At 41.9% G+C, this 25,117-nt stretch overlaps 1 protein-coding gene across 5 annotated transcripts; it reads left to right on the forward strand.

Moving 5' to 3' along the window:
- The first annotated feature begins 850 nt into the window (after window positions 1-850).
- On the forward strand, window positions 851-24,520 carry LOC101735998 (endoplasmic reticulum metallopeptidase 1). 5 transcript variants are annotated; one of them, XM_038017645.2, is made up of 17 exons: window positions 851-1,053; window positions 1,637-1,852; window positions 2,241-2,388; window positions 4,808-4,939; window positions 7,710-7,866; window positions 8,945-9,047; window positions 9,129-9,249; window positions 9,838-9,957; window positions 10,640-10,822; window positions 11,720-11,899; window positions 13,988-14,197; window positions 15,531-15,661; window positions 16,356-16,448; window positions 17,576-17,783; window positions 18,408-18,690; window positions 19,972-20,144; window positions 21,050-24,520. In XM_038017645.2, the coding sequence occupies exons 1-17, from the start codon at window positions 1,051-1,053 to the stop codon at window positions 21,226-21,228; spliced, it is 2,640 nt and encodes an 879-aa protein (XP_037873573.1). In that variant the 5' UTR covers window positions 851-1,050; the 3' UTR covers window positions 21,229-24,520. The 5 variants fall into 5 exon arrangements, with proteins under 5 accessions (XP_037873573.1, XP_037873574.1, XP_037873575.1 ...); XM_038017646.2 differs by having other exon boundaries at window positions 880-1,053; window positions 18,408-18,611; XM_038017647.2 differs by lacking the exon at window positions 15,531-15,661 and having other exon boundaries at window positions 880-1,053; window positions 17,576-17,778.
- Window positions 24,521-25,117: the final 597 nt, after the last annotated feature.

A 25,117-nucleotide genomic window follows, 5' to 3' on the forward strand; every position in this document is an offset into this window, starting at 1 on the left:
AAAGGGGTCAATTGGGATGAGAATACGTGAAATGGAAACGACCTAAGTATAAATAGGTACAGGTTTGTAGGGTTGTCTATGTAGTTATAACAATATTTTTTAAATTTGTTGGTAAAAATCTGGTTTATCGATGCGAAATTGGGAATAAGTCTTTAGTTGAAATAGATAAGCAATTTAATATAAGTAAGTCGATTTTACAGAGACATGTAACAAGATCAATAAAATCTCAAGGTGGGCAAAAATGTCTAAGTAATACATAATAAAATATTTAATATTTGTTCAGAGTGGGGGTATTCATCTGATTAATCCATGGAATAACCGACACACCTAATCTCTTAACCCAGATAGAAATATCAGCCCCTAAGTACTTACCAAGAACGGAGAAATATAAACCGTTTCTAAGAAAGCCCACTATATATGTATAAATATATATATTTTTTGTTGTTACTGCACTGTCGATTGCACCTATAATTGAGGTGATGTCTGCCATGTACTTTTGTCAGTTTTTCAATTTTTTTTATTGATGATCACTTTGTTGTTGCGACTAAATAAATAAATAAATTAAAACTCTATATATAAATAAAAGTAGTGCCAACCCTAGCAAATTTCTCATTTCGTCCCAATTAACCGCAATTTTCGGGTAAATAGGGATTACACCTATTTTTGCATTTTTTGCTTAAACTGGAATGCTACTTGCATAATTTTAAATTAGACAACAAAGATGCCCCCAAGACTCAATCATTTTGATCCTGATATAGCATTTTATACATCAACAACTACCTTAAAATTGCTCATAAAGTTGGAATTTGTCCCTAATCGCCCCATTTTACGGTAGCCAATAGCCATAGGATATTTAATCAGTAGCTGTCATATATTAAGTGTATAATCTATGGTAGCTGTCGAACTTTCTTCTGTTTGTGGTTCCTCTGTCCGCTAAATCGTATTTAAAAGTTATATTATTTTTAGTAGCTATTAAATCACCCTGATTAATACACCTTGAAATAATAAAATTAATAACCTACCTATGAAGTGGGTTAATTGCTCTCAAACATGGTATGTAATTAAAATAGTGTGTAATAGTTTCATGGTTAACATATAAAAAAATACATGTACTTATTTTTCCTCGCTCCCTTATGAAATTGATAAATATTATGAAATTTAATAACGTCCTTCATAAATTCAACATTAAGTCATGTCATTTTAACGTATTTTTTTCCGGTGTTTGTTTTATTATTTTTAAAAATCGTGATGTTTTGAAAAAAAAAAAAATATAAAAAAAAAAATCCTAAGTTTTAATTCAAATTTATACTCTAATCTAAAGTATTATCATAAAAATTAATTCACGTGACGTAAAAAAACAAAAAAAAACCTTTAATAATTGTGTGCAGTTGAATGGTGAGCTTGTTCATCCATCTCTAACCCACTGAGATTCTTGTCGGATCTTCTCGGTAGGTCGCAATTATCATTCGGTAATAGATTAGGTAGGAGGGAACTAAAAGGACCAAATTATGTTTACACATAGAGGCTGATGAGAATCCACATAGTGTAGTATGATTGAAAGGCCCGTGACAACATAGTAGTTACATATTGACATATTTATTTAAAACAAAAACTGCCACTAATTGTTTGTTTTTAGCCCATGAAGATGATGAAAGAGAATATCCTCCCACAACCTCCACTGTCAACATGGTGGCTATTTGTGGCACTTGCTGCTACAGGCTTATCATTATACGGAGTATCATTAATAGATTATGCATTACCAGAACCACTGACTAGAGCAGCTCCAGTTGAGAAGTTCATTGCAGACATAGCTTATGAGCATCTTGTCAATTTGACTTCTATTGGCCCTAGGGTAGGTATAGTCTCTTAAAAAAAACTTAAAACTGCACCCTAAAGTCATTACTGATAAATAAATTACTAATCTATTAAATTCTACAACATTTACATTATTTCTTTTAAGTATTTTGAAAAAATACACTTTTCAATTGACTACTTAGTTTTCAAATTATTTAAATAAATTCTATGAACTACCAATGGGCACAGGAGACAGGGACTCATATCCTGAAGAAATCCTACTAATATGTAGAGCAGGATTGCATCACTACATAAAGTTTTGGTAATTTTAGACCCCCAAGAACTAATAAAACACAAATTTTTCAAATCTTTACTAAGAGGAGTTCAGTGGTTAGCAAATGTACAAAGGAATTATGTATATAAAAACATCAGGTGTTTCATGTCAGGTGGCCGGTAGCTATGAAAACGAGGTGTTGGCCATCAACATACTAGTGGGGGCTGTCAAACAGATAGCCCGAGAGGCATCTCCCCACAATAGAGTGGAGCTAGACCTTCAAGTAGCAAGCGGTGCCTTCTCACTCACATTCCTTGATGGTAATGTTTCTAATTTATTATTTAAAAATAACTTATATGTTAGGAATGGTTGATAAACGTAACTAAAGGTTTATTTATTATAAAAAGAGAACATAATATTCCTAACCTAAAAGTACATGTTATTATCTGCAACATGCTTCGTCAAAAAGTACAATACTTACTTTCAGCTGCAAGCATCGTCATAAGTAACATATAGGTCCACCCTAACAGCAATATGCGCATAGGCATTGTCTAGTCAAACACCAAAAGTTTATAAACGTGACTTGATTGATTGGGGTCTTAGTGACGACAACAGATTGGAAATAGTATTGTTTTCATTGTATCCATAGGGCTTCATGTCCGCTTAAAACCAGGTGGATTTAAAATGTGTTATATTATTAGTTTTTAATTGTGTTTTTAGACAGCATTGAAGCGTACAATACAGCCTACCTGCTAGTAAGTGGTCACTACTGTTCTTGTACAACAGGGCATAGTGAAGCCACTGCCGTATTTATGCCCAGCTTCGAAACTAAAATATCTTAATCTATAGGCAAATATTATATTGAAGCTACATCGGCTATGAGCAAGTTATTGACCTGGTGTTAAGTGGTTACTGGAGCCCATAGACATCTACAACGTAAATGCGCCACCCATCTTGAGATGTAACTTTTAAGATCTCAGTATAGTTACAATGGCTGCCCCACCCTTCAAATCGAAACGCACCAAGTGGGCTGTGAGCTCGTCCACACACCTAGGCAATAAAAAAAAGTGTACTCGAGGACCCTTCTGCCCCATCGGCCGTCTGATCTTCGCGCTATGTGGTCTGCACACTGCCACTTCGGCTCGCAAACCCTACGGGCTGTGTCAGCATACAATAGCACTGTTCTATTCATTCCTGCTGCGATACAGTCACGCGTACCGGTTAGAAGGGTGGGAACATTCTAGAGCATTAGAACAATGGTCATCGTGTAGCTGTGTGTGTTGTTCTACACGGAGCTCACCGTGACGCGGTCTCCGGTTGCAAGTAAATATAATTGTTGCGGCGGCGGCGCGATGGAATACGCAAAAACAGTTTCAATCTGTTTGAGATCGATGAAAAGTTCGATTGCAATAATAATTGGTTCCAATTTTCTTAATAACATCGACCGGTGAAAAGCTATTATTTGGTTTAAGTGACATTTCTGCAATTTTACAGGAGAGCCATTTAAAGTTTAAAATTTGGATAAAATATCGTAACAAAAAAACTTCTTTGGCTATTCGAATGGAGCTAACTTTATTGAAGATCAATTAAAACATTCCTTAGGTTACAAGCCAGATTTTTTATTGTGTATCTTTTTTTACGCTTGTAATGTGTATCGTGTGCCTAGTATTAGTATCGTTAGGCAGCGGCTTGGCTCTGCTGCTCTGCTGGCATTGTTGAAGTCCATGGGCGACGGTAACCACTCCCCATCAGGTACGCTCGTCTGCCTACAAGGGCAATAAAAAAATAAAAACGTCAAATTTTTGATGCTAATACCAAATAAAGCGGACGTTTAATTACAAAGATAATGTCGTGTACTAAACGTAATGTCGGATAAACCAATTAGCCTTTCACCCCTCGTTATAATAAAATAGTTATTATTATTAATTTTCGCTTCATAGAGCGTATTTTTAAAGCGATCCTTCATCGTGGAAGTCGTTAGTTGAAAAGTTTTAAGTACATGTTTATTACAAAAATTGGTAACTTCCTGCGGGATCTCAATAGCGGCATAGTCGCAACCTCAACGAGTACATTGGGCGTCTTAACTTTTATGTTACATCGACTTTTTGAAATATTAGCTCAACAAGATCGGCGTTCAATGACCTTTCTTAGAGGTAAATCTTATAACCGATAGTCGAACGAACTATATGTAAGTTCCCTGCTTACATGTATCGTAGTGTGATAATTCAAAGAAATATTCTGTGGAATTGCTAACTAACTCTAAATAAAGGTGACCTGAAAAAATAAAAAAATCGAATCGTTTGGAACCCTCTGTATTTTGTACCGTGTAATCCATGGGGAGTGCTCTAAGGACTAAGGAATTGTTTGAGATGATACCATCATCTCGTTTTTACCATCGCACCGCCCGCCATCCACAGAGCTCACCCATACTACCTGGAGCCACTGCGTTCATCCACAGTGCGTTTTCAAAGATCTTTTTTGCCACGTACTATCCGGCTTTGGAATGAGCTCCCCTCCATGACATGTCCTTCTTCAAACGAGGCTTGTGGAGAGTATAGAACGGTGGGCAGCGGCTTGGCTGTGTCCCTGGCATTGCTGACATCCATGAGCGATGGTACCACTCACCATCAGCTGGGCCGTATGCTCGTCTGCCTGCACAGCAATACCCTAAACTGTTACTGTCGGAAATTGGTCGCAGCAGTGCTTTTAATACTGTAATGTCATAATTGGACCCACCAGGAATGACCAACGTATACCACGGCGTTCAGAACGTGGTGGTCCGCGTGTCGGGGGCGGGGGGCAGGCCGCGCGGCCGCCGGAGAACCGCGATACTCCTCAACTGTCACTTCGACACGGTCCCCGATAGTCCAGGTAAATATTAATAATCTGCTACAGGTTTTTGTGGATGAAGATGGAGTGGCCAAGTGTCCGAGCATCTGGACACGAGACTGAGGAACCTTCACTGCGCCACTGACAGACATAAGTGGCTACAAATTACAAAAAAAGTCACATGCGGACGCATCACCATACTCAGCAATGACTGAAGGAGGAGGACAGTTTTTTGTTTCAGCAAACCTAACAAACAACGCTAAATGTTGCTCAAATAAACGCCAAAGAGAATGACGCCTTAAACCTTGAAACGTAAGGTCGTAGTATTAACTGCATTGGAAATACGTCCTTTCATACCGGAAAACCTGGTTCTTCATGATAGCAAGTGGGAAGGATGCTGGCCTGTCTTCCTGTCAACTTGCCACAGCGTTATCGCAATTACGAGCATTTCGTGACGTGGTTCCTTTACAGTCACAGAAAAATTCTATGCGTCCTATCTATTTTTGCGGCAAAGCACTAACGCATTCCCGTTTGAGGGGTGGGGCAGCCAGATATACTGTACAATGGAGACTCGTGCGGTCTCCCACGGTCTCACGGTCACGATGTCTATATATTGTACATTAGACGGGCCGTAATCATTTTCCTTCATCTAAGCAATAAAAATTTACATACATAAAATATATTAAATTGATATTTTCATAATATGATATATAAGTTTATTAATAATTATAATGAAAAAAGTACATTTTCTTAACATCTCCAAAGACATCCCTTGACACCCTTTACAGCGCTGATTATGTTTATGAGGGCATTTCCTCAAAATATTAAATCGAGAGAAATAGGAAATATCAAAAAGGCATTTTCTGGCCACTGAAGATGTCACTTCGGCAGTTAAACTTCTAAAGGGAATGAATACCTTCTATTCTAATTCCACAATTACCTAAATAACTCTAGCGAGATTTTCAAGAAATCTTCTATACACAAGTTTCTGACAATAACAGTTGTAGTCCCAAATACGCGCTCGTCGTCCCTTTGTTGTTCCATTAAAGATATAATGGCAACATTAAACGCGTTCGAGACCAGAGCTCACGAACTGGGAATCTTTATGCTCACAATTTTGATCATCATCAGAAACAATGTAGTTAAAATATCATTAAATGAAACCTTTTCCATTACATTCGTGAAAAACGCATTCTTAGATTAAAGATCTAGTCTAATCATAACTAAACATAAATTTGAGATGATCGACCATTAGGATTATCGTGTACAAGATAAAAATATTACGTCGGATAAGTCGTTGGGATTATTGCGATAATATAAGGGAATATCGTGAGTAAAATTGGAACTTTTGTATGTCAAGAGATCGTGTGACGTCATCGGGCCACCACCCCGTTCTGAATTCTAATTATTTTGATACCTATACAACCCCATTGTTTTTTTTTTCCTACCTATTCTTGTAACCTCGAGGGCTTATACTAGATTCGCCGGACGAGTAGGTGAGCTCACGGGACTCTAACCTGGTGACGTTGCTAACACTGGCTCTAGCAAGAGCAGTGCTTGGCAGAATCTACCACTGGATCGGAAACGCGACCCACTGAGAAGATCCGGCGAGAAACTCAGTGGGCTGGGTCTATGGGTTAATTATTCGCCTTTCGTTGCAAGCAACGGGTTTGACCAAAACGTTAACCGGTGCTTAAAGTACCGTTAGTGAATCAGGAGGTTCCGAAATAAGGTGTAAATTCCCATCTTGCAAGTCACGCTCTCCTGACACAATCGATCCATTTCTCAATTAATTGAATTCACACATTCGTTCTCCTTGAGTTGCACGAGCGATTCGTGTTCTGCTAATGGCGCCGTAAATTGCTACTAGATCGGTCGCTTACAATAATTGCCTTTAATTTACCGAAACGTCCTTACAGGCTGTTCTATGCGTTCATTGCTCTATATTGAATACCTGATTTTCTTTTATTATTTAGATACTTATGTTCAATTCGTTTGTTTCTGCTTAGAAAGGACAAAATTAGCTAAGCAACAATCTGCGACCCGGCCTATAGCTGAGTTTTTCTATTTCACTTTGGTTATTCATTCAACTCTCATTAGTTCGTCCTCTAAGCTACCAACTTGGTAGGAAAAAATAAGGGAATTTACAGTGTCTAAGTTAATTATTGTCTATCTTATATCTATATATTAATACGTGAAGTAAAAACTTTGTTCCCCTTTTTACGAAAATTGCGCGGACAGAGGAGTATGAAAATTCATTTATAGAGAATATAGAGAATGAGTGCAGAATGTTAACAATTTTTTAAATTATACATGACGGAGGAGGACCGTCCGTAATGTTTTTAAAAAATATGACTTCAGCAATGCTGACGTCACGGTTTTTAAAGTATTGAAATTACAATAAAAGGGACTGTTTAACAGCAATTTCTCATCGTAATAAACACAGAGTAATTAGTTGATGATCAGATGATCCGATTATCACATTCAATCATTATTATTTTTATAATAAGTAGGTAAATAGTTATGTTTGCGCCGACATAGATAAAAATACATTAAATCAACAAATAAAAATATTACACACACTACCATGTATTTGACACACACACGCATGCATACTATTTGTTTATATATCATAATAGTGCACAAACTTTAATTTCAATTAATTATAGCGAATTTCGACTACCACAGGACTACTACTGGTTAATTAAAATTGTCTAATTTACATATGCCTAAATGTCGTTTGATTCGGAGTGTCAGTTACTGACTGAAGAGCAGTCGATGAAGCAACGTCATGAAAGCTTACTGCGCACAGGAGCCAGCGACGACGGAGCCGGGTGCGCGGTGCTGCTGGAGGTGATGCGCGCCCTGGCGGCCACCCCGCACCCGCTGCGCCACGACGTCATATTCCTGCTCAACGGCGCCGAGGAGAACATTCTGCAGGCCTCGCACGGCTTCATCACGCAGCACAAGTACGTAGGCACTGCTGGAAGATTTCTCATTAACTTTCATTTCAGCAATTAAATAGACTCTGTAATAGTAGACTCTGTATAATAAACAAGATTTGACTTATTATTTCGTGCGTTACTACATCGAACGACTTAAACAGACTTACTGATACATTCACTACTACAACATACTGATGTCGATTTAATTGTCATTACTGGTGGTTGGACCTCTTGTGAGTCCGCACGGGTAGGTACCACCGCCCCGCCTATTTCTGCCGTGAAGCAGTAATGCGTTTCGGTTTGAAGGGCGGGGCAGCCGTTGTAACTATACTGAGACCTTAGAACTTATATCTCAAGGTGTGTGGCGCGTTTACGTTGTACATGTCTATGGGTTCCAGTAACCACTTAACACCAGGTGGGCCCTGAGCTCGTCCACACATCTAGGCAATAAAACAAAAAATAATAATAAAATAACTTCTTTAGTTGGTAATAGTTATTGCGAAAGGTCCCGTTGTTTCTTCTTCTTCTTCTTCTTTAGTTTTTGGCTCCGGCACGGTTTGTGCATTAGCCAGCGTGAAGTAATAAGATTTTTATAATTCACCGTTTTAATTATTTACAGTTTATGAACGAAATAAACTTAATCAAACGGCATGAAATTAAATGAAATGAGATGAGACGATATGGGATGAAATATAATCTCAGTAAAATGGTGGTTATTTACTGAGACTTTTTCAGTGGACTTTTTGGAGGATCCCGAGAAGTTACGTTCAGCGGCTTTGTTTCATTTTCCCACATTTGTGCACTTTCACAGATACTAAACAGTTTATAAACCACCGTTATTACACATTTAAACCTGAAGTAACACTAAATAGACAAAATAAAACAAATCACACAAATTCACTCCTCGCGTTCGCGCCAAAAAGTCGTTTACCTCTTTGCCAAGACTTGTGGCGCGGTCGTGACATAAGTCATCCAATGTGATTGTAGCGCTTTTGCGAGCGGAATTGATTCTATTACTGATTACGAACATACTACCCGCAAACTAAGATCACTTGTGATCTGGGGCGCCAGTGGTTGTAAAGGGGGTGTTGTTCTGCGTCAGATGGGCCAAGTCGGTGCGCGCCTTCATCAACATTGAGGCGTGCGGCGCGGGCGGGCGCGAGGTGCTGTTCCAGGCGGGGCCCGACGACCCCTGGATCATGGAGGTGCGTCCCCAGCTCCGTTCCTTACGTTTGTCGTGACGCGACGTGGTCCGTGGGCCGCACGAGTAACGCGAGAGTGCGCAGGTGTACGCGGCCGCCGTCCCGCACCCCTTCGCGTCGTCGCTGGCGCAGGAGCTGTTCCAGAGCGGCCTCATCCCGGCGGACACCGACTTCAGGATATTCAGGGACTTCGGGAAGCTCTCAGGTCAATACCGACTTCTGTAGTAAGACATGTTGCAATTAATCTTTAACCTCTCGTTAAGTAATCTAAATTAATGATTGACTAGTATGTGCTATCCGTGATGACGTACGACATTGAGACGTGGTCGCTCACAAGGGGCCTTAGAAGGTCGGAAGTCACTGAAAAAGCAATAGAGAAGAGTACGCTCGGGTGTTTCTCTGCAAACTCTAATTAGGAGTGAGGAGATACGCAGAGGAACCAAGGCAGGGCACATTACTTGTCGAACAGATGGATGGTATTTTCGGTAGGCAGCGGCTTGGCTCTGCTCCTGGTATTACTGAAGTCCATGGGCGACAGTAACCACTCACCTTCAGGTGGGCCGTATGCTCGCCTGCCTACAAGGACAATAAAAAAAATAAAAAAAGACGACCGCTAGAGACGAAAAGTTCTCGAGTGGCAACCGCGATTCAGACTGCACAAGACCGTTTGCTGGGGCAAACCTTGGTCCATGTCCAGAAGAGGACGTGTGTGGGCTGAAAAAATTAATAATGACTCACAAAAACTTGTTTTATCCATCGAATGAGCTAACATGAGCGGGTGAGGGTTCCGCAGGCGTGGACCTCGCGTGGAGCTCGAACGGCTACGTGTACCACACCGGCCTGGACACGGCCGACAACATCCCCAAGTCCGCGCTGCAGCGCACCGGCGACAACGTGCTGGCCCTCACGCGGGGTACGGGTACACTTTCTGTTACGACTTGCTCTAGACACGCACGGGTCACTTCACGGGGACTTGCCAAACACTGGTTTATTAACAGTTCTTTACTGGTGGTAGGATCTCTTGTGAGTCCGGACAGGTAGGTACCACCACCCTGCCTACTTCTGCCGTGAAGCAGTAATGCGTTTTGGTTTGAAGGGTGGGGCAGTCGTTGTAACTATACCGAGACCTTAGAACTTATATCTCAAGGTGGGTGGCGCATTTACGTTGTAGATGACTATGGGCTCCAGTAACCACTTAACATCAGGTGGGCTGTGAGCTCGTCTACCCATCTAAGCAATTAAAAAAAAAGTTCTTAGACAAGCAATGTTACAAAGGTCGCATCACTTGTTCTGTACTCGCTATAAGTCACTATACTACATTGGTCACTCTATTCACAAGTACCTAGTACGCATTAGTATCTAGTACGCACTAGTATTCACTTCATACCGCTATACTATACTAGTCATTCTACTCACTAGTATCTAGTACGCTCTAGTATTAACTTCATACCGCTATACTATGCTAGTATACATTATTATAAATATTCGCTTTGTCTCGCGTTGTTACATCCACATCGAGTTCCAGAAGTGGATCGGGTACTAGTATACGTATCTAGAATAAAAAAAGACATCTTATTCTATTAATTGATACATAGGAATGCTCTCCAGCGAGAATCTAGAGAAAGAGGTGGACAAGTCAGGGCAGCTGGTGTACTTCGACGTGCTGGGCGCGGTGGTGATCTCCGGGCGGGCTCCGCTGGCCGCGCTGGCGGTGCTCGCAACCATCGCGCTCCTGCTGCTCAAGATACACGTCAACGCCACTAGAGCCAAGAAGGCGCGTGAGTACTCCCGCTGCTGATAGAATAGTTCATCGCGGTCCGCGGGTCGGTCTCAAGGGCGCCTGTACAACAAAATCCCACAAGATGTTCAGAAGCTACATTTACATATATATATATATAGGTTTAAGAAAACTATTTTTTTTTATTGTCCTTGTAGGCAGACGAGCATACTGCCCACCTGGTGGTGAGTGGTTACCGTCGCCCATGGACTTCAGCAATGCCAGGGACAGAGCCAAGCCGCTGCCTACCGCTTAATACTCTCCACAAGCCTCGTTTGAAGGACATGTCATAGCGCTCGGGAAACACCGAGGAGGGGAGCTCATTCCATAGCCGGATGGTACGTGGCAAAAAAGATCTCTGGAAACGCACTGTGGATGAAGGCAGTGGCTCCAGGTAGTATGGATGAACTCTACTCCGGTGGCGGGCGGTGCGATGCTAAAAACGAGATGTCAGTATCATCTCGAACAATTCCTCAGAGCACTCTCCATGGAACATACGGTACAAAATACAGAGGGAATCGAAGTCCCTCCCCAGACCCAGAGGTAGGAGGACTATTAAAGAACATCTGTGCAATAAAGCTTACTATAAAGTCAATGATTATCTAGAAGATTGCACAAAGTGGGAATGAGTTGCTCGCTCCGGGCATCTCAATATTGCAATAATTGTTACGTTATAACATTCATTGTAAAAATGAATATTTAAAAAAAATCTAATATTTAAAAAATAAAAAGACATGCCCGCTGAGTTTCTTGCCAATTCTTCTCAGGACGAAGGCTAGTTCTTGTGAATTGGCGGTAGTTCTTTTTGACGTTTAAAAAGTATGTACTTTCATTTATGTTGAATATTTTTTTTGATTTGATTTGATTTGATTTGAGTGACAGTGCAACATTGTGTCAGTGTACACGCGGCGCGGCTGGTGGTGGCGCGGCGTGGGGCGCGCGGCGGCGGCGCAGTGCGCGGCGGCGTGCGGCGGCGTCGCGGCGTCGTGCGCGGTGGCCGCGGCGCTGTGCGTGCTGCGGCGCCGCCTCGCCTTCTACTCGCGCGCCTGGCTGCTGGCGCCGCTGTACGCCCTGCCCGGTCAGCGCTCCTGCACTTCCTACATAGTTTAAGACTAGATTCATTCACAAAGCAACTGCTCTTCAGTTGTTAGGTCTCCTTCGGAAGCGCTCGGGCAGCTGTTAGCTAACCTCACCCCTCCTGGCTGAGCCTTTGCTCGCCCACTTGTCCTGGTGAAACTGGAAAGGCCTCCGGGCCACCAGTATATCTCCAATCATAAAAAAAAAGTTTAAGGCTTCGTCAAATAGAACGCGTACTTAGCCCGCGTCTGAACGCTAAACTGACGGCGCGCTATGACGCCGAGATGTGTTGCACTACTGTGGTAATAAACTGTCAAACAAAGCACCAACGCTAGCAGTACGCAACGCTTTGTCGCGGCGTTAACCCTCAGACACAGCCCACTGAGTTTCTCGCCGGATCTTCTCGGTGGGTCGCGTTTCCAATCCGGTGGCAGATTCTGCGAAGCACTGCTCTTGCTAGGGTTCGTGTTAACAACGTCGTCAGGTTTGATCCCCGTGAGCTCACCTACTAGTTAAGGTTACGCTGATATAGCCTCTCAAGGCTCTCAGCTTAGGTAGGAAAAAAAAGGGGTGTGGCTGTGTTATGGACACGGCCGTTTGTTGTACGTGAATACGTCTCGTAACGGGTCTCTATATAAAATATTATTATTTATGTATGTCATAATCATAAGAAGTCCTCCGGGTATACATACATGTTTTGTTTATGATGGCAACTTTTTCATTTAATGGGTTCAGGAAATAAATCAACTAAACATATAATTACTGTATTATAACTTTATTTATTATAGGTCTTTGTCATAAGCCCGACGTCGATACAGAAGCGATTTCATCATCCATCTGCGTAATTTCAACCGTCCCAGCTGCAGATGTACTGGCACCGTTGTTGATCCGCTCGGCCGCACTCATTACTTTACGTTGCCGGCACTGCTTGACTCGATCATATGGTGTTTTATTGGTACCATTCGATTGCTGTTGAGATGCCCTTTCCAATCGTATACGATCTCTGTATTTCGATTTGGCTTTTCGACGCGTATAGGCCGACATTATATATTTTTTGATATTTTTTTTATATTTTAACACATTATATTCACAGTTACAATTTTACACTAATGTTATATATATAATCGATAGATTTTGACGAGATCTGACGATTGAAACTTGAATGAACGTCGTAGCTTCACCGAGTCGAAAGTTATACGAAATGGAAATCTCGATACGCAGCAAAATGACCTACAAAATGGCGGGGCTGCCCCCTCCCCCGCGCGCGATCTGTTACAGTCTTTACTTAGCGTAATAAATTCTTTGATTCTTTAGCTATCCAGTGGTGTAACTGAAATTTGGATGGAGATGATAGATATGTAGCTACAACACTAAACTGTATCCCCCGATTTTGTTATCATTCGTTTTTTTAGATTGCGTCCCTATGGAAGTAATTTTAAAGACGCATTCACGTCAAAAATCGCGGCGTTAAGAGGCTTTGACGTCAGGCGTTGTAATTTTTTTTTACAAATTTTATTTTAGCATCCGAGTGAATGTATATTAAAATACTGGATAATGCCCGAAAAATTGATAGAATTAGTTAAAAAATACCCATGCTTGATACAATGCCACACCTGAATCACTCGACATCTTAATACTTTTAAATTTTCATACTGCTATCGAAAGGCACTATGATTTAGCGGATGTTACGTTGCATCAAGGAGCGGGCCATCTAGTCAATTTATGTGACATCAAAAGAGCGCGACGTTAAAACGCAGCGCTAAGTACACGTTCTTTAGGGAAGCCTTTAAGGATAATGAATCCGCCATTGTCACATGCTTGCGTCTCTAGAAACATTCAATTGGGATATAAAACTGTAGCACGGTGGTACGATCTCTTGAGAATCCGCACGGGTAGGTACCACCACCCTTATTTCTGCCGTGAAGCAGTAATGCGTTTCGGTTATACCTGAGACCTTAGAACTTTTATGTCTCAAGGTGGGTGGCGCATTTACGTTGTGGATGTCTATGGGCTCCAGTAACCACTTAACACCAGGTGGGCTGTGAGCTCGTCCACCCATCTAAGCAATAAAGCACGACGTTGTACCCAGCCCTGGCGGTGTCGTGGTGGGTGTTGCTCCGGCTGCAACCCCGCGAGGGTGCGCTGGTGCGGGGCTGGTGGCGCGGGCGGCTGCAGCACGACGCGGGGGCGGCGCTGTGGGGCGCGCTGCTGCTGCTGTGCGCCGCGTGCGGCCTGCGCTCCGCCTTCCTGCCCTTGCTCTGGACCCTACTGCCGACCCTCGCTGATTTGGTGCCTTTAGGTAACTAAACAGACTTTATTGTCTTTCTTATTTTTATGTTCACACAAATGAATCGTATAAAAAAAAGCATTAAATGTGAATTGTGACGTCACACGACATATTATATTTTCTGACATTATCAACGAAATGTTACGGTCTAAAACAAAATTTTGACTTTAATAATTAGAGGTCGGAACAGGTAGATTAATTTAAGGTCGTTGACGTCAAACGTAGAGGATAATATGGATATGCCTCCAAAATACCGGAACTTCATATTTATTGTGACATTTGATTTTTGAAATTAGCATGAATCTCTGTGTTTAAGACGAAAAACGTATTAATAATATTAATCTACGCTACCTAATGGTGATAGAAATCAGTATTTTATTTTATACAAAAACGCCTTGGAATAGTTACACCGTATTTTATCCCTTTCTGTTGAATTAGAAATGACGCTTGTCAGTATGAGACAAAACTTAGACAGGGCTTTTTGTTGCTTTATCTCATAAATATAGAAATTGTATCCGATGAGGATTAACAATATTTTTTTAATTTAAAAAAATTATCATTAAGGATAAAATGGCATGTCCATATGATTAATATCTTGACGTAAGTATATAAAATCAATCTACTTACTCCGACCACTGTTAATAATCTAAACGTTAATATTTTTATTACATTTATGTGTGAACGAGCTCACAGCTCCCAAGTCTCGGTGTTAAGCAAATGTTGCCACTCGGGCTCCAGGCGTGAGGTCGTAGTCTCTATTGTGTGGCAACTCCGCGGTGGGCCCAGTACTCCAGCTGTCAGTGGGCTACGGCCACACAGGTTACGGCGACCGTACTTTATGTAGCTCAATTAGAAATTGCTCACCCTTGGGGTCATTTTTTTTAAGGGATTTTATGACCTGGTAACTAAGACCCTTAAGTCATGTCTTATTTTTATTTATATTCTTATTTTTAAGAAAATGATAATATGGAGTGAAATGAAATGAGATGAGATGATATGGGATGAAACATAATCTCAGTAAAATGGTGGTCATTTACTGAAAAAATTTCAGTGGACTTTTTGGAGGATCTCGAGAAGTTACGTTCAGCGGCTTTGTTTCATTTTCGCACATTTGTGCACTTTCACAGATATTAAACAGTTAATAAACCACCGTTATTACACATTTAAACCTGAAGAAACACTAATTAGACAAAATAAAACAAAACACGCAACGTCATTCCCGCCAAAAAGTCCCTCGTGGGGTCAACAACCCCGCATTCACTGGCAGCTCGCGTTACATTGCGGGTTCGCGTTACATTGCGGGCTCGCGTTCCATTGCCGCCCCGTACAGTGCGTGCGTCCGCAGGCGCGCCGGTCCCGCGCTGGTGGTGCGGCAGCGCCGTGTGCGTGCTGCAGTCGTGCTACCTGTCCGTGGGCTCGCTGCGCATGTTCGTGCCCGTGCTGGCCCGCGCCGGCGCCCGCGCGCTGCCCGCCGACGTCAGTATACACACGCGATACCTATCTATTACGAACATAGGAAAGTCATTAGTAGAGTCTTAATGATGTACCTCTCCGGCCACCCAGTGTATTCGTAGACATACGATCAAGTACAATTCACACGTCTCAGGTCTGACCGAATGTCAGGAGATATTACACGACCACCGAAGCGTTTTTTTTCTTGCTTGTTAAGTGTTTACTGGAACACATAGACATCTACGACGTAAATGCGCCACCCACCTTGAGATATAAGTTCTAAGGTCTCAAGTATAGTTACAACGGCTGCCCCATCCTTCAAACCGAAACGCATTACTGTTTTACGGCAGAAATAGGCGGGGTGTAGGTACCTACCCGCGCGGACTCACTAGAGGTCCTACCACCAAATTATTATTAAGTTACTAGCTGTACCCGTCCGTTTCGCTGAGCATTTAAAATTAACATTATTATTCCTCAACCCCACAAAGATTTTCATCATTAACGCCCCCGTAACTGGTGTAGGGATTCCAACATTCATATAAATATTAGCTTATCCATTAAGTACGTGTATTTTCTACATGAATACCAAGTTTCAAGTCAATCGGATGCATGGTTCAGTAGGTATAACGGAACATCCGTAAAAACCACTGTAGATTTATATATTAGTATAGATTAATTATGAAGTGAAGTTAGAGCAGACAGTGGTTGCGGTGGACAGATGGCGGCGGCGGCGCTGGTGGCGGCGCTGTCGCTGGGCGCGGGCGGGTGGCTGCTGCCGCTGGCGGTGAGCGCGCGCCGCCCGCACCGCCTGGTCAGTACCGCACGCTCCTTCCTACACACAACTACTTACCTGCCTTCAGGGCTATGTCCAAAAATTTTCATTTAGTAAACATACAATCTAATCGTCTTTAAATGTATAAGCAATGATGCAAACAATCTGTTTACTGCACTGTGACGTCACCAACAATTAACTGAATGTATGGCGGTCGGTTGTACAAATTGTACCCCACGCCAGACTCATTCTGCCCTCGTTGGAAGTAGGCCGAGACGGCGTTAACCCAGCGAGGAATTCCGGAGGGGCCACGTTGACCGAGCGTTTGGGAAAATCTGGGATGCTAAGTGGCCAGTTAATGTGTAGGCTGTTAGATATCACTTTCCCAAACATTTCATGAACCACACCCAACGAGTCAGTGAAAGTGTGACCTTGTTCTTGAAACCATCGAAATTCTGTAGCGTAGTCCTGAAGCCATAAAGTTTTGTAGCTCGGCGATATACCATTCTATACAGTGGAATAGCATGCCTTCTTAGATACTCGTAAACATATGAACCAACAGTGCCTCATATAGGATAACCTTGTCTATGGACTCCGGTAACCATTTCACACTGAGCGGGCTGACAAAGGGCTCGACGAGTAAATTAAACCATAGACACAGTCCACTGAATTTTGCGGATCTTCTTAGTGGGTCGCGCTTCCGATCCGGTGATAGATTCTGCGAAGTACTGCCCTTGCTAAGGTTAGTGTTAGCAACGTCGTCAAGTTTGAGCCGCGTGAGCTTGCCTATTAGTTAAGGCCTCGCTGATATGGTCTCTCAAGGCTATCAGCTTAGATAGGAAACCAACAAACCAACGTTATAAAAAGCGGACAATTTTTGTTGCGTTTTTTTTTTATTGCTTAGATGGGTGGACGAGCTCACAGCCCACTTGGTTTTGAGTAGTTACTGGAGCCCATAGACATCTACAACATGCGCCACCCACCTTGAGATGTAAGTTCTAAAGTCTCAAGTATAGTTACAACGGCTGTCCCACTCTTCAAACCGAAACGCATTACTGCTTCACGGCAGAAATAGGGCAGGGTGGTGGTACCTACCCGCGCGGACTCTCAAGCGGTCCTACCGCCAGTGCGTTGCGCTTCGTCGTTGATACTAGTCGCGCCCGCAGATCCGCGGCATGCTGGCGGGCGCGGCGCTGTGCGTGCTGGCGGTGTGGGGCGGCGCGGCGCCCCCGTACAGCGCGGCGCGGCCGCAGCGCGTGATGCTGTTCCACACGCGGCGCTGGGAGCACGTGGGCGCGCGCGTCCAGGAGCTGCCCCCGGTCTACTGGCTCCCGGACCTCGACGACAACTCGCCCTCGTCCCTCCTACAGTATGGTACACTTGAGTTTGTCAACTCCTCATCCTTGCCAACAACGAGTGTAACTTGTATAATCATCGTATTTAATAGAATGTCCCCGCACCACTAGTTCTGAATGGAGTGGATCCGACTCGCATTAAAAATGTCACTCTATTAAAACGTTTATATTGATGAGGCTATCATCGTCAGCAAAACTGCTACTGAATTGGTCACCGCCAGAGCTTAAAATCAATAGATCCATCTGATAGGAAATACTCCGTCGCTCATTGACATCTGCAATGCCAGCAGCAGAATTTTGTCGCCAAGGACTCTTCGAATCTTATTTAAAGAAGGCCATGTTACTGAATAAATAACTTCATGACATGATGGTATGACTTGGTGGTGAGACTTTTAAGGAGTCCGCGCGGATAGGTACCACCGCCCTGCCCATTTGTGCCGTGAAGCAGTAATGCGTTTCGGTTTGAAGGGTGGGGCAGCCATTGTAACTGAAACCTTAGAACTCATATCTCAAGGTGGACTGTGAGTTCGTCCACTCATCTAAGTAATTAACAAAAAAAATCAAAAAGCTCTCCGCTGATGACCTAGAGAACCACGGAATTGAGATAATTATAACGTAATCGTGTACCTGTGTGTGGGCGCAGTGCCGGAGTTCCGTGGCGCGTCGCCCGTGGGTGAGTGCGGCGGGCGGCTGTACTGCGGCGCGCCCTACTACCTGCCCGTGCTGTCGCTCATCCCCGCGTCGCACCGCCTGCCCGCCCCCGCGCCGCCCCGCCCCGCCGCGCGCGCTGACGTCACCGCCGCCGCGCTCGACGCCACCACGCACGCCGTCTCGCTCAACGTCACGGGTCCGTGCAGCCGCCTCCGTCTCCGCATTCAACAGCCACGCCATTACGGATCCTCCCGATCCATTAACGATGCTTTTAGGTACCAAAAACACCGGTCACCGCCGAACCCGTCGCTTGCGACGTAAGGCTCGACGAGCGAATTAACCCATAGACACAGCCCGCTGAGTTTCTCGCCGGATCTTCTCAGTAGGTCGCGTTTCCGATCCGATGGTAGATTCTGCGAAGGACTGCCCTTACTAGGGTCAGTGTTAACATCACTCCAGTTTGATCCCCGTGAGCTCATCTATTAGCTAAGGTTACGCTGAAATAGCCTCACAAGGCTATCAGATTAGGTACGAAAAAAATTTTACCATTCACGGCTTATTGAATCTTTATCCACTACTAGCTTTTGCCCGTGACTCCATCCGCGTGGAATAGTTACTTTAACATAACGTTAAATTTCTACCCCCACTTCATTTACGTAGAAAGTGAAGATTTTTTGAATTATAGAATGTTAAGAAGCTACTGAAACCCCTATTTTGTAACATTCTCTATTGGTGCTCCACTTGTATTTGTCTTTTCGTGATGTTATATAGCCTATAAGCCTTCCTCAATAAATGAGCTATCTAATACTGAAAAATTTTTTCAAATCGGACCACTAATTCCTGATATTAGCGCGTTCAAACAAACCGCTCAGCTTTATAATATTAGTCCACTATATTTATTCAAGCCTCTTAAATACAAACGCGTACAAGAATTTATAACACTAGTATAATAAATAGTATACATGGGCTTTTTATGAGTTACACATTAACAATATTCCCTGACTTTTATGCTAGGAAAACCTGTGTTACAAAAGTCAGTGGTTCAGTGCTAGGTCACCAGGTAAAGAAAGTCAACCAGGAAGAGCGATCTGTAACAATGTAGTACGGAAATGTGTGTGTGTTTATGTGTGGGTGTGTATGATGTGTATCTGCTATAAAATATAATAAAGTTTTACATTATGTATGTCCTATATTTTATATATTACCCATAATACATAATATCTTCTATATATATAAATTAGATATATTATATGAACAGTATATCACATTATATATACATCATTATACATTTTTACAACACGCCTTTTTATGTTTCCAAATTGTCTAAGTTTAAGACTTCAGATTATTTTTAACCTCATACCTATTTAAGCCATCTATCTGCAGAGATATATTTACCTTATTATCAATTCCGCTACCTGACGAATAAATCTGTCGTCTGTCAAATTCCGTCCTACAAGCAATAGTGTCAGAGGCCGGTTTTCGTCTCCTCTTAGGAGGTGAAGTTTCCACTATTCGAATAGTTCCACCTATGTTGATGCTTGAAAACAACGTTTCAGGTCCCGCGCACATAGTGATAATAGCGTCCCCGGTAGAGGGGGCCCGGATATCCTGGACCAACGTGGTCCCCGAGCTGCAGGAGTCCACCCCCTGGGGCTCGCGGCGCACGTACTTCATAGCGCTGCACCGCGCGCGGGAGCCGGCGCCCTGGCACCTCCAGCTGCACATCCAGGTACGGCAGCAACATTGCCAACCAGCTGGGCGGACATTGTCAAGGAGGCCACAAACACCAGCGTCCCGGGCGCCATTAAGCAGGTCGAATGCAGGCAACATTGGAGGAAGCTGGTGCAAAAACTAGAACAAGGTCGTCACGGCCCTCAGTAATGAGGAAAGTACGCAGCGTGCTGCAACCCCGGACGCTCAGTGCCGCGACTTCATGTCTCACAGAGTGCGATATTTGCGGGTCACGAAACAAACCGCCCACGGTCCACCGACCACGAGCAATGGCCACCATGACAGACGTGACCAGTGTGCTTAGTGTAAGTTTTTTAACGTCCTCAATGGCGTAAAAGTTGCAGTTGGAACAGCGCCCCTAGCGGCAAACGTAGGCAACTTTCCAGTTTCTAAATTTAACTTTTACGCTATCGAGAACGTTAAAAAACTCGCACTAAGCACATTGAATACTGCATGCGACTAGCATCTTCTACTGTCACTTTTTTTTTTATTGCTTAGATGGGTGGACGAGCTCACAGCCCACCTGGTGTTAAGTGGTTACTGGAACCGTCTCTCTGTCTCGACTCAGAAATTACTTTCGATAATACAATAAAAGGATCCTAAAAAGGCGGTGCAAAAAATATCCAAGAACGAACCTAATGGACGTTCATAGTGCAGCTACTGCTGGTAGGACCTCTTGTGAGTCCGCGCGGGTAGGTATCACCACCTTTCTGTTTCTGCCGCGAAGCAGTAATGCCTTTCGGTTTGAAAAGTGGGGCAGCCGTTGTACTATAGAACTGAGACTCAGGACTCATATCTCAAGCTGGGTGGCAGCATTTACGTTGTAGATGTCTATGGGCTCCGGTAACCACTCAACACCAGGTGGACTACCGAGAGTATGCAATAATTTATTTATTTTAACAGCACAACTTCAAGACCCCTCCTTCGCACTGGCTGGACCTGTCCATAGCGGGCCACAGTATGTTCGGGGATCAGAAGCTACACCCGGATCACGAAAGATTGTTGAAGTCCTTACCACCCTGGGTGGCCGCCACCGGCTGGGGGGTCGACTTACATTTGTACACGGTGTAGTTGCTGTGTAATTCGTGGTTCACGATGAGCCGAACTGTGTGCTTAGTGCGAGTTTCTTAACATTCTCGACAGGGTAAAAATTAGTCAATTTTGTATGCGGTGGTTGGAACAGCGCCCCTAGCGGCAAACGTACGCGAACTATCCCATTCCATACAAATATGAGCTAACTTTTACGATATCGAGAACGTTAAAAAACGCGCACTGATCGGCTACCGTGCTCAGACCGAACGAAGGCCGAACGAAAAAGTCCGATTGATTTTTTTTATTTACAAAATATGAAATCTGAAGATAGATTGTGTCGATTACAATAACATTTAAACCATTTTTATGTTTTGCCGTAAATATTAATAGTTTTTTTAAGGAATTTTATGACCTGGTAACTAAGACCTTTAAGCCAAGACTTATTTTAATTTTAATGAAAACTACACTATGACTTTTTTATATATGAAAAATGTAAATATGAAGTGAAATGAAACATGGCATGCCATGAAATGAAATGAAATGAGATGAAATATAATCTCAGTAAAATGGTGGTTATTTACGGAAACTTTTTCCGTGAACTTTTTGTAGGACCTCGAGAAGCTACGTTCAGCGGCTTTGTTTTATTTTCCCACATTTGTGCACTTTCACGGGTACTAAACAGTTTATAAACCACTGTTATTGCACATTTAAATCTAAAGAAACACCAAATAGACAAAATAAAACAAATCACACAACTTCACTCCTCGTGTTCCCACCAAAAAGTCAAAATATTAATAAAGAAAACTTGATAGGCATAGGGTTGAAACCATAAACCGACCTTCTTCTTCTTCTTTTTTTAACTATGACAATCAGCTTCTCGCAATTATATTGCCAGTGTCGAGTTTATAAAAATCTTCAATTATTCAACACACATGTACATATGTATATTGTTTACTAAATTTAAAAGTATATGAACCAAAATGAGATAATAATAAAATGAAGCAACACGAGATGAAATAAAGTCTCGCTAACATTCAGTGGATTATTTGGAAGAACCCGAAAAGCGACGTCCAAAGACTTTGTTTCAATTTCCTACATTTGAACTATAGATGCTGAACGATTAATAGCCACCATTATTACACGTTTAAACCTGTAGAAATGCGAAGTTAATAAAATAAAACAAATTCACGGAACGTCACTCCTCGGGTTCCCGCCAAAAAGTCCCTAGACTGAACTTCTTGTTAGAGGAAAACAATATTCATTACGCAGAACACATATTCATATGCTCTCCATGGGGCTAAAATGCTAAATAGCCTTCAGACGGTTATAACTTAAACCTAAACTTTGTTTCCGGAGCGGTTCTCTTAGCACGAGAAAATATTATGTTATCCATTTTACTAACTGGGGCTTAAATGACTAATGACCGCGGCCTCATTGAAGCGGCTGTAAGTTCGACACTGACGATGTATAGTGCTCACTGGTGCTCACGGCGCACGCGGCCTGTATGCGTCGACATTGTTAATATTGTTGCCACCTGTTTCATTTTAATCGCTAACACTCGCATAAATTAGAACCCATAATATCGAGGGGTGAAGGGAGTGAAGGGTATGGATTAAGTGACATTTCGATTAACACGCGACATTTATTCTTGTAATCAAAGGTTCGTTTTATTTTGTATTAGCATCAACAATTCGATATTTTTAATTACACTTCAATTAAGTTTATCCCATTCAAAGAGTTGAAGTTTTATTTTTAAGTTGTATTTTTTTCCAAATTTTAAACTTTAAATGGCTGTCTTGTAAAGTTGCAAAAATGTCGCTTATACCAAATAGACTTTTAGGTACCCCTCGATAATAATAAGTCGATAATTAATATGTATTATTAATTAATTAATTTCATCTGTATCTGCATCTGTCCATCGGCACTAAAATTAAATAGCGGTTAACTTTCTATTTAATTCTCTAATATATTGTTACGGGTTTTTAAGATAGTCTTAATTTATTCTTTTTTTTAAACCAATAAATGGTAGTGGTTTATGATTATTCCGAAATGGAATTTGACAGTAGATGGTTTTAAAAAAAAAGTGGTGTCTATGTCGCGCCGTATGGCGGGAACGGTAATTAACTTTTTAAATTGTTTTTATATTTTAGAATAATTGTCGTTTTTTTTTTGGTTACATGTAAATACCAGTGAATCCTTTAAAAATGTGTTTTATTGATCTTTACCGTGTATCAAAATGTTAAAGATGTGTAGATTCTTATACATTAACATTTATAGTGTCTCACTCGCGTCAACGTAATTTTTATAGCACGCATTATTTTGTATCACGACTGAGCCACTGGGAGAGTTCATATCGTTATGTTCCAGCACTAACGGCTTCTGTCTTGTGCCCTCGCGCTCACAGCTCTCAGAGGATGAGCGATCCACCATATTGTAGTTTTCTGAAATTCTACTTAAATTTCAAACAATTGAGACCCTTTTTTCCCTTGGGGACAGTAATGTAATAAATTTTATTTTATTTACCCGAATGCGAAACAATTTATTTATTTATTTTAAGGACACGATACCAATTTGTTTTATTTTAAAGCGTTATGTGTTGTAACTTTGTATTTTATTATTTTTGTTATAGGAGTGTTTACAAAGTGTGTCACGTTTTTAATGGTTGTCTGTGTTTCTTCACGTCAGTATTGTTTGCGAGTAACCACAGTTAAGGTAATTTAGCCATGATAATAATTTTCGTAATCCAAGGTCTATTATTAATGCACAGTTATACATGTTCGTAATGTTGGATTTCAGGACGTTCAGAGCACGGTCCCGTATTTCGAACTAACTACTTAATTAATCTTGTGTACGTACCCTTGAAATATTTGAAAATTTAACGAACATTTAAAATAAATAAAAAATATGACCTGGAAAAGAAATGCAAAATATCATTGAAACTATAAATAGAATATTGGTAACATTGTAATTTATTATAAAGACGGGTGCAAACGTAAGGCTGTCAGAAGTCCCCGAGCGTGAGGACCGTATGCGGACGGCATTAATGAATAATTTTCATCACAGTGTATCAAACGGGATCGTACATTTTTCGAACAGTAACTTGAATCATAAAAGTGTGTTTTTGAATTTCTGATGTGGCGATGATTACTATACTTTTTTTGGCCGTGGGCCGAACCGCCTACGAGGTCCCCGCGCCTAGGGACCGCGTGGTGTATGGGACGATCCGCAGATGGGAGCTGATCGCGGGCCCAAAGATAGTAATAATTAAGAGACCTGGTGTTTGGAACCTCAACCGTTACGTAACGATTATATGTTGAATAAATGATTTTTTTTTTTGTTTGATTTGTTATTTAAATTTTCCATGTTGCCAATAGAATAAGTATGAATGTTTACCTTGGAGATATGTCTATTTTTAAACGCAAGAACAAATTTATTTTAAACTAGCGACCCGCCCTCGCTTCTCTTCGAAAACATATTTTATTATTGATTGATAGCCGAGTCCCGCGATGTTACCCGCGGTGATTGTCGTACCGCGGGTGAAGCCGCGGGGCGAAGCTAGTCTAATAAAAGTAGCCTAAATTACTCTCTATATCATCAGCTACCTATCAGTGAAAGTCCTGTCAAAATAGGTCCAGCCGTTCCAGAGATTAGCCTGAACAAACAGACAGACAGAAATTGTAAAAAAAAATATTTTGGTGTATGTACCGTATAGATTATATTCATATACATGTAGTAAAAAGAGGCTATTTCAATATTACAAACAAACAGTCCAATTTTAATTATATGTATAGATAAAATAGAAATCTTTTGAAAACGTCTAAACTCTAAAATATCCTTAAAATAATTAAAAATGACTTGCGTGCTCATAATGATTATTATTTAATATTGGATGGTTCGTATGTAGATTACTATTATGAGGCGCTTCCAGCAGTGACCTAT

Source organism: Bombyx mori, chromosome 19 (assembly GCF_030269925.1).
Source record: "Bombyx mori chromosome 19, ASM3026992v2".
NCBI lineage: Eukaryota > Metazoa > Arthropoda > Insecta > Lepidoptera > Bombycidae > Bombyx > Bombyx mori.

What these genes read in the sequence shown, in the direction of transcription:
- LOC101735998 (XM_038017645.2), top strand. An exon ending in GGCTTCATCACGCAGCACAA is followed by an intron (nt 7,867 to 8,944) that starts GTACGTAGGCAC and finishes GTTCTGCGTCAG; the next exon opens with ATGGGCCAAGTCGGTGCGCG. An exon ending in CTCGTCCCTCCTACAGTATG is followed by an intron (nt 17,784 to 18,407) that starts GTACACTTGAGT and finishes GTGTGGGCGCAG; the next exon opens with TGCCGGAGTTCCGTGGCGCG.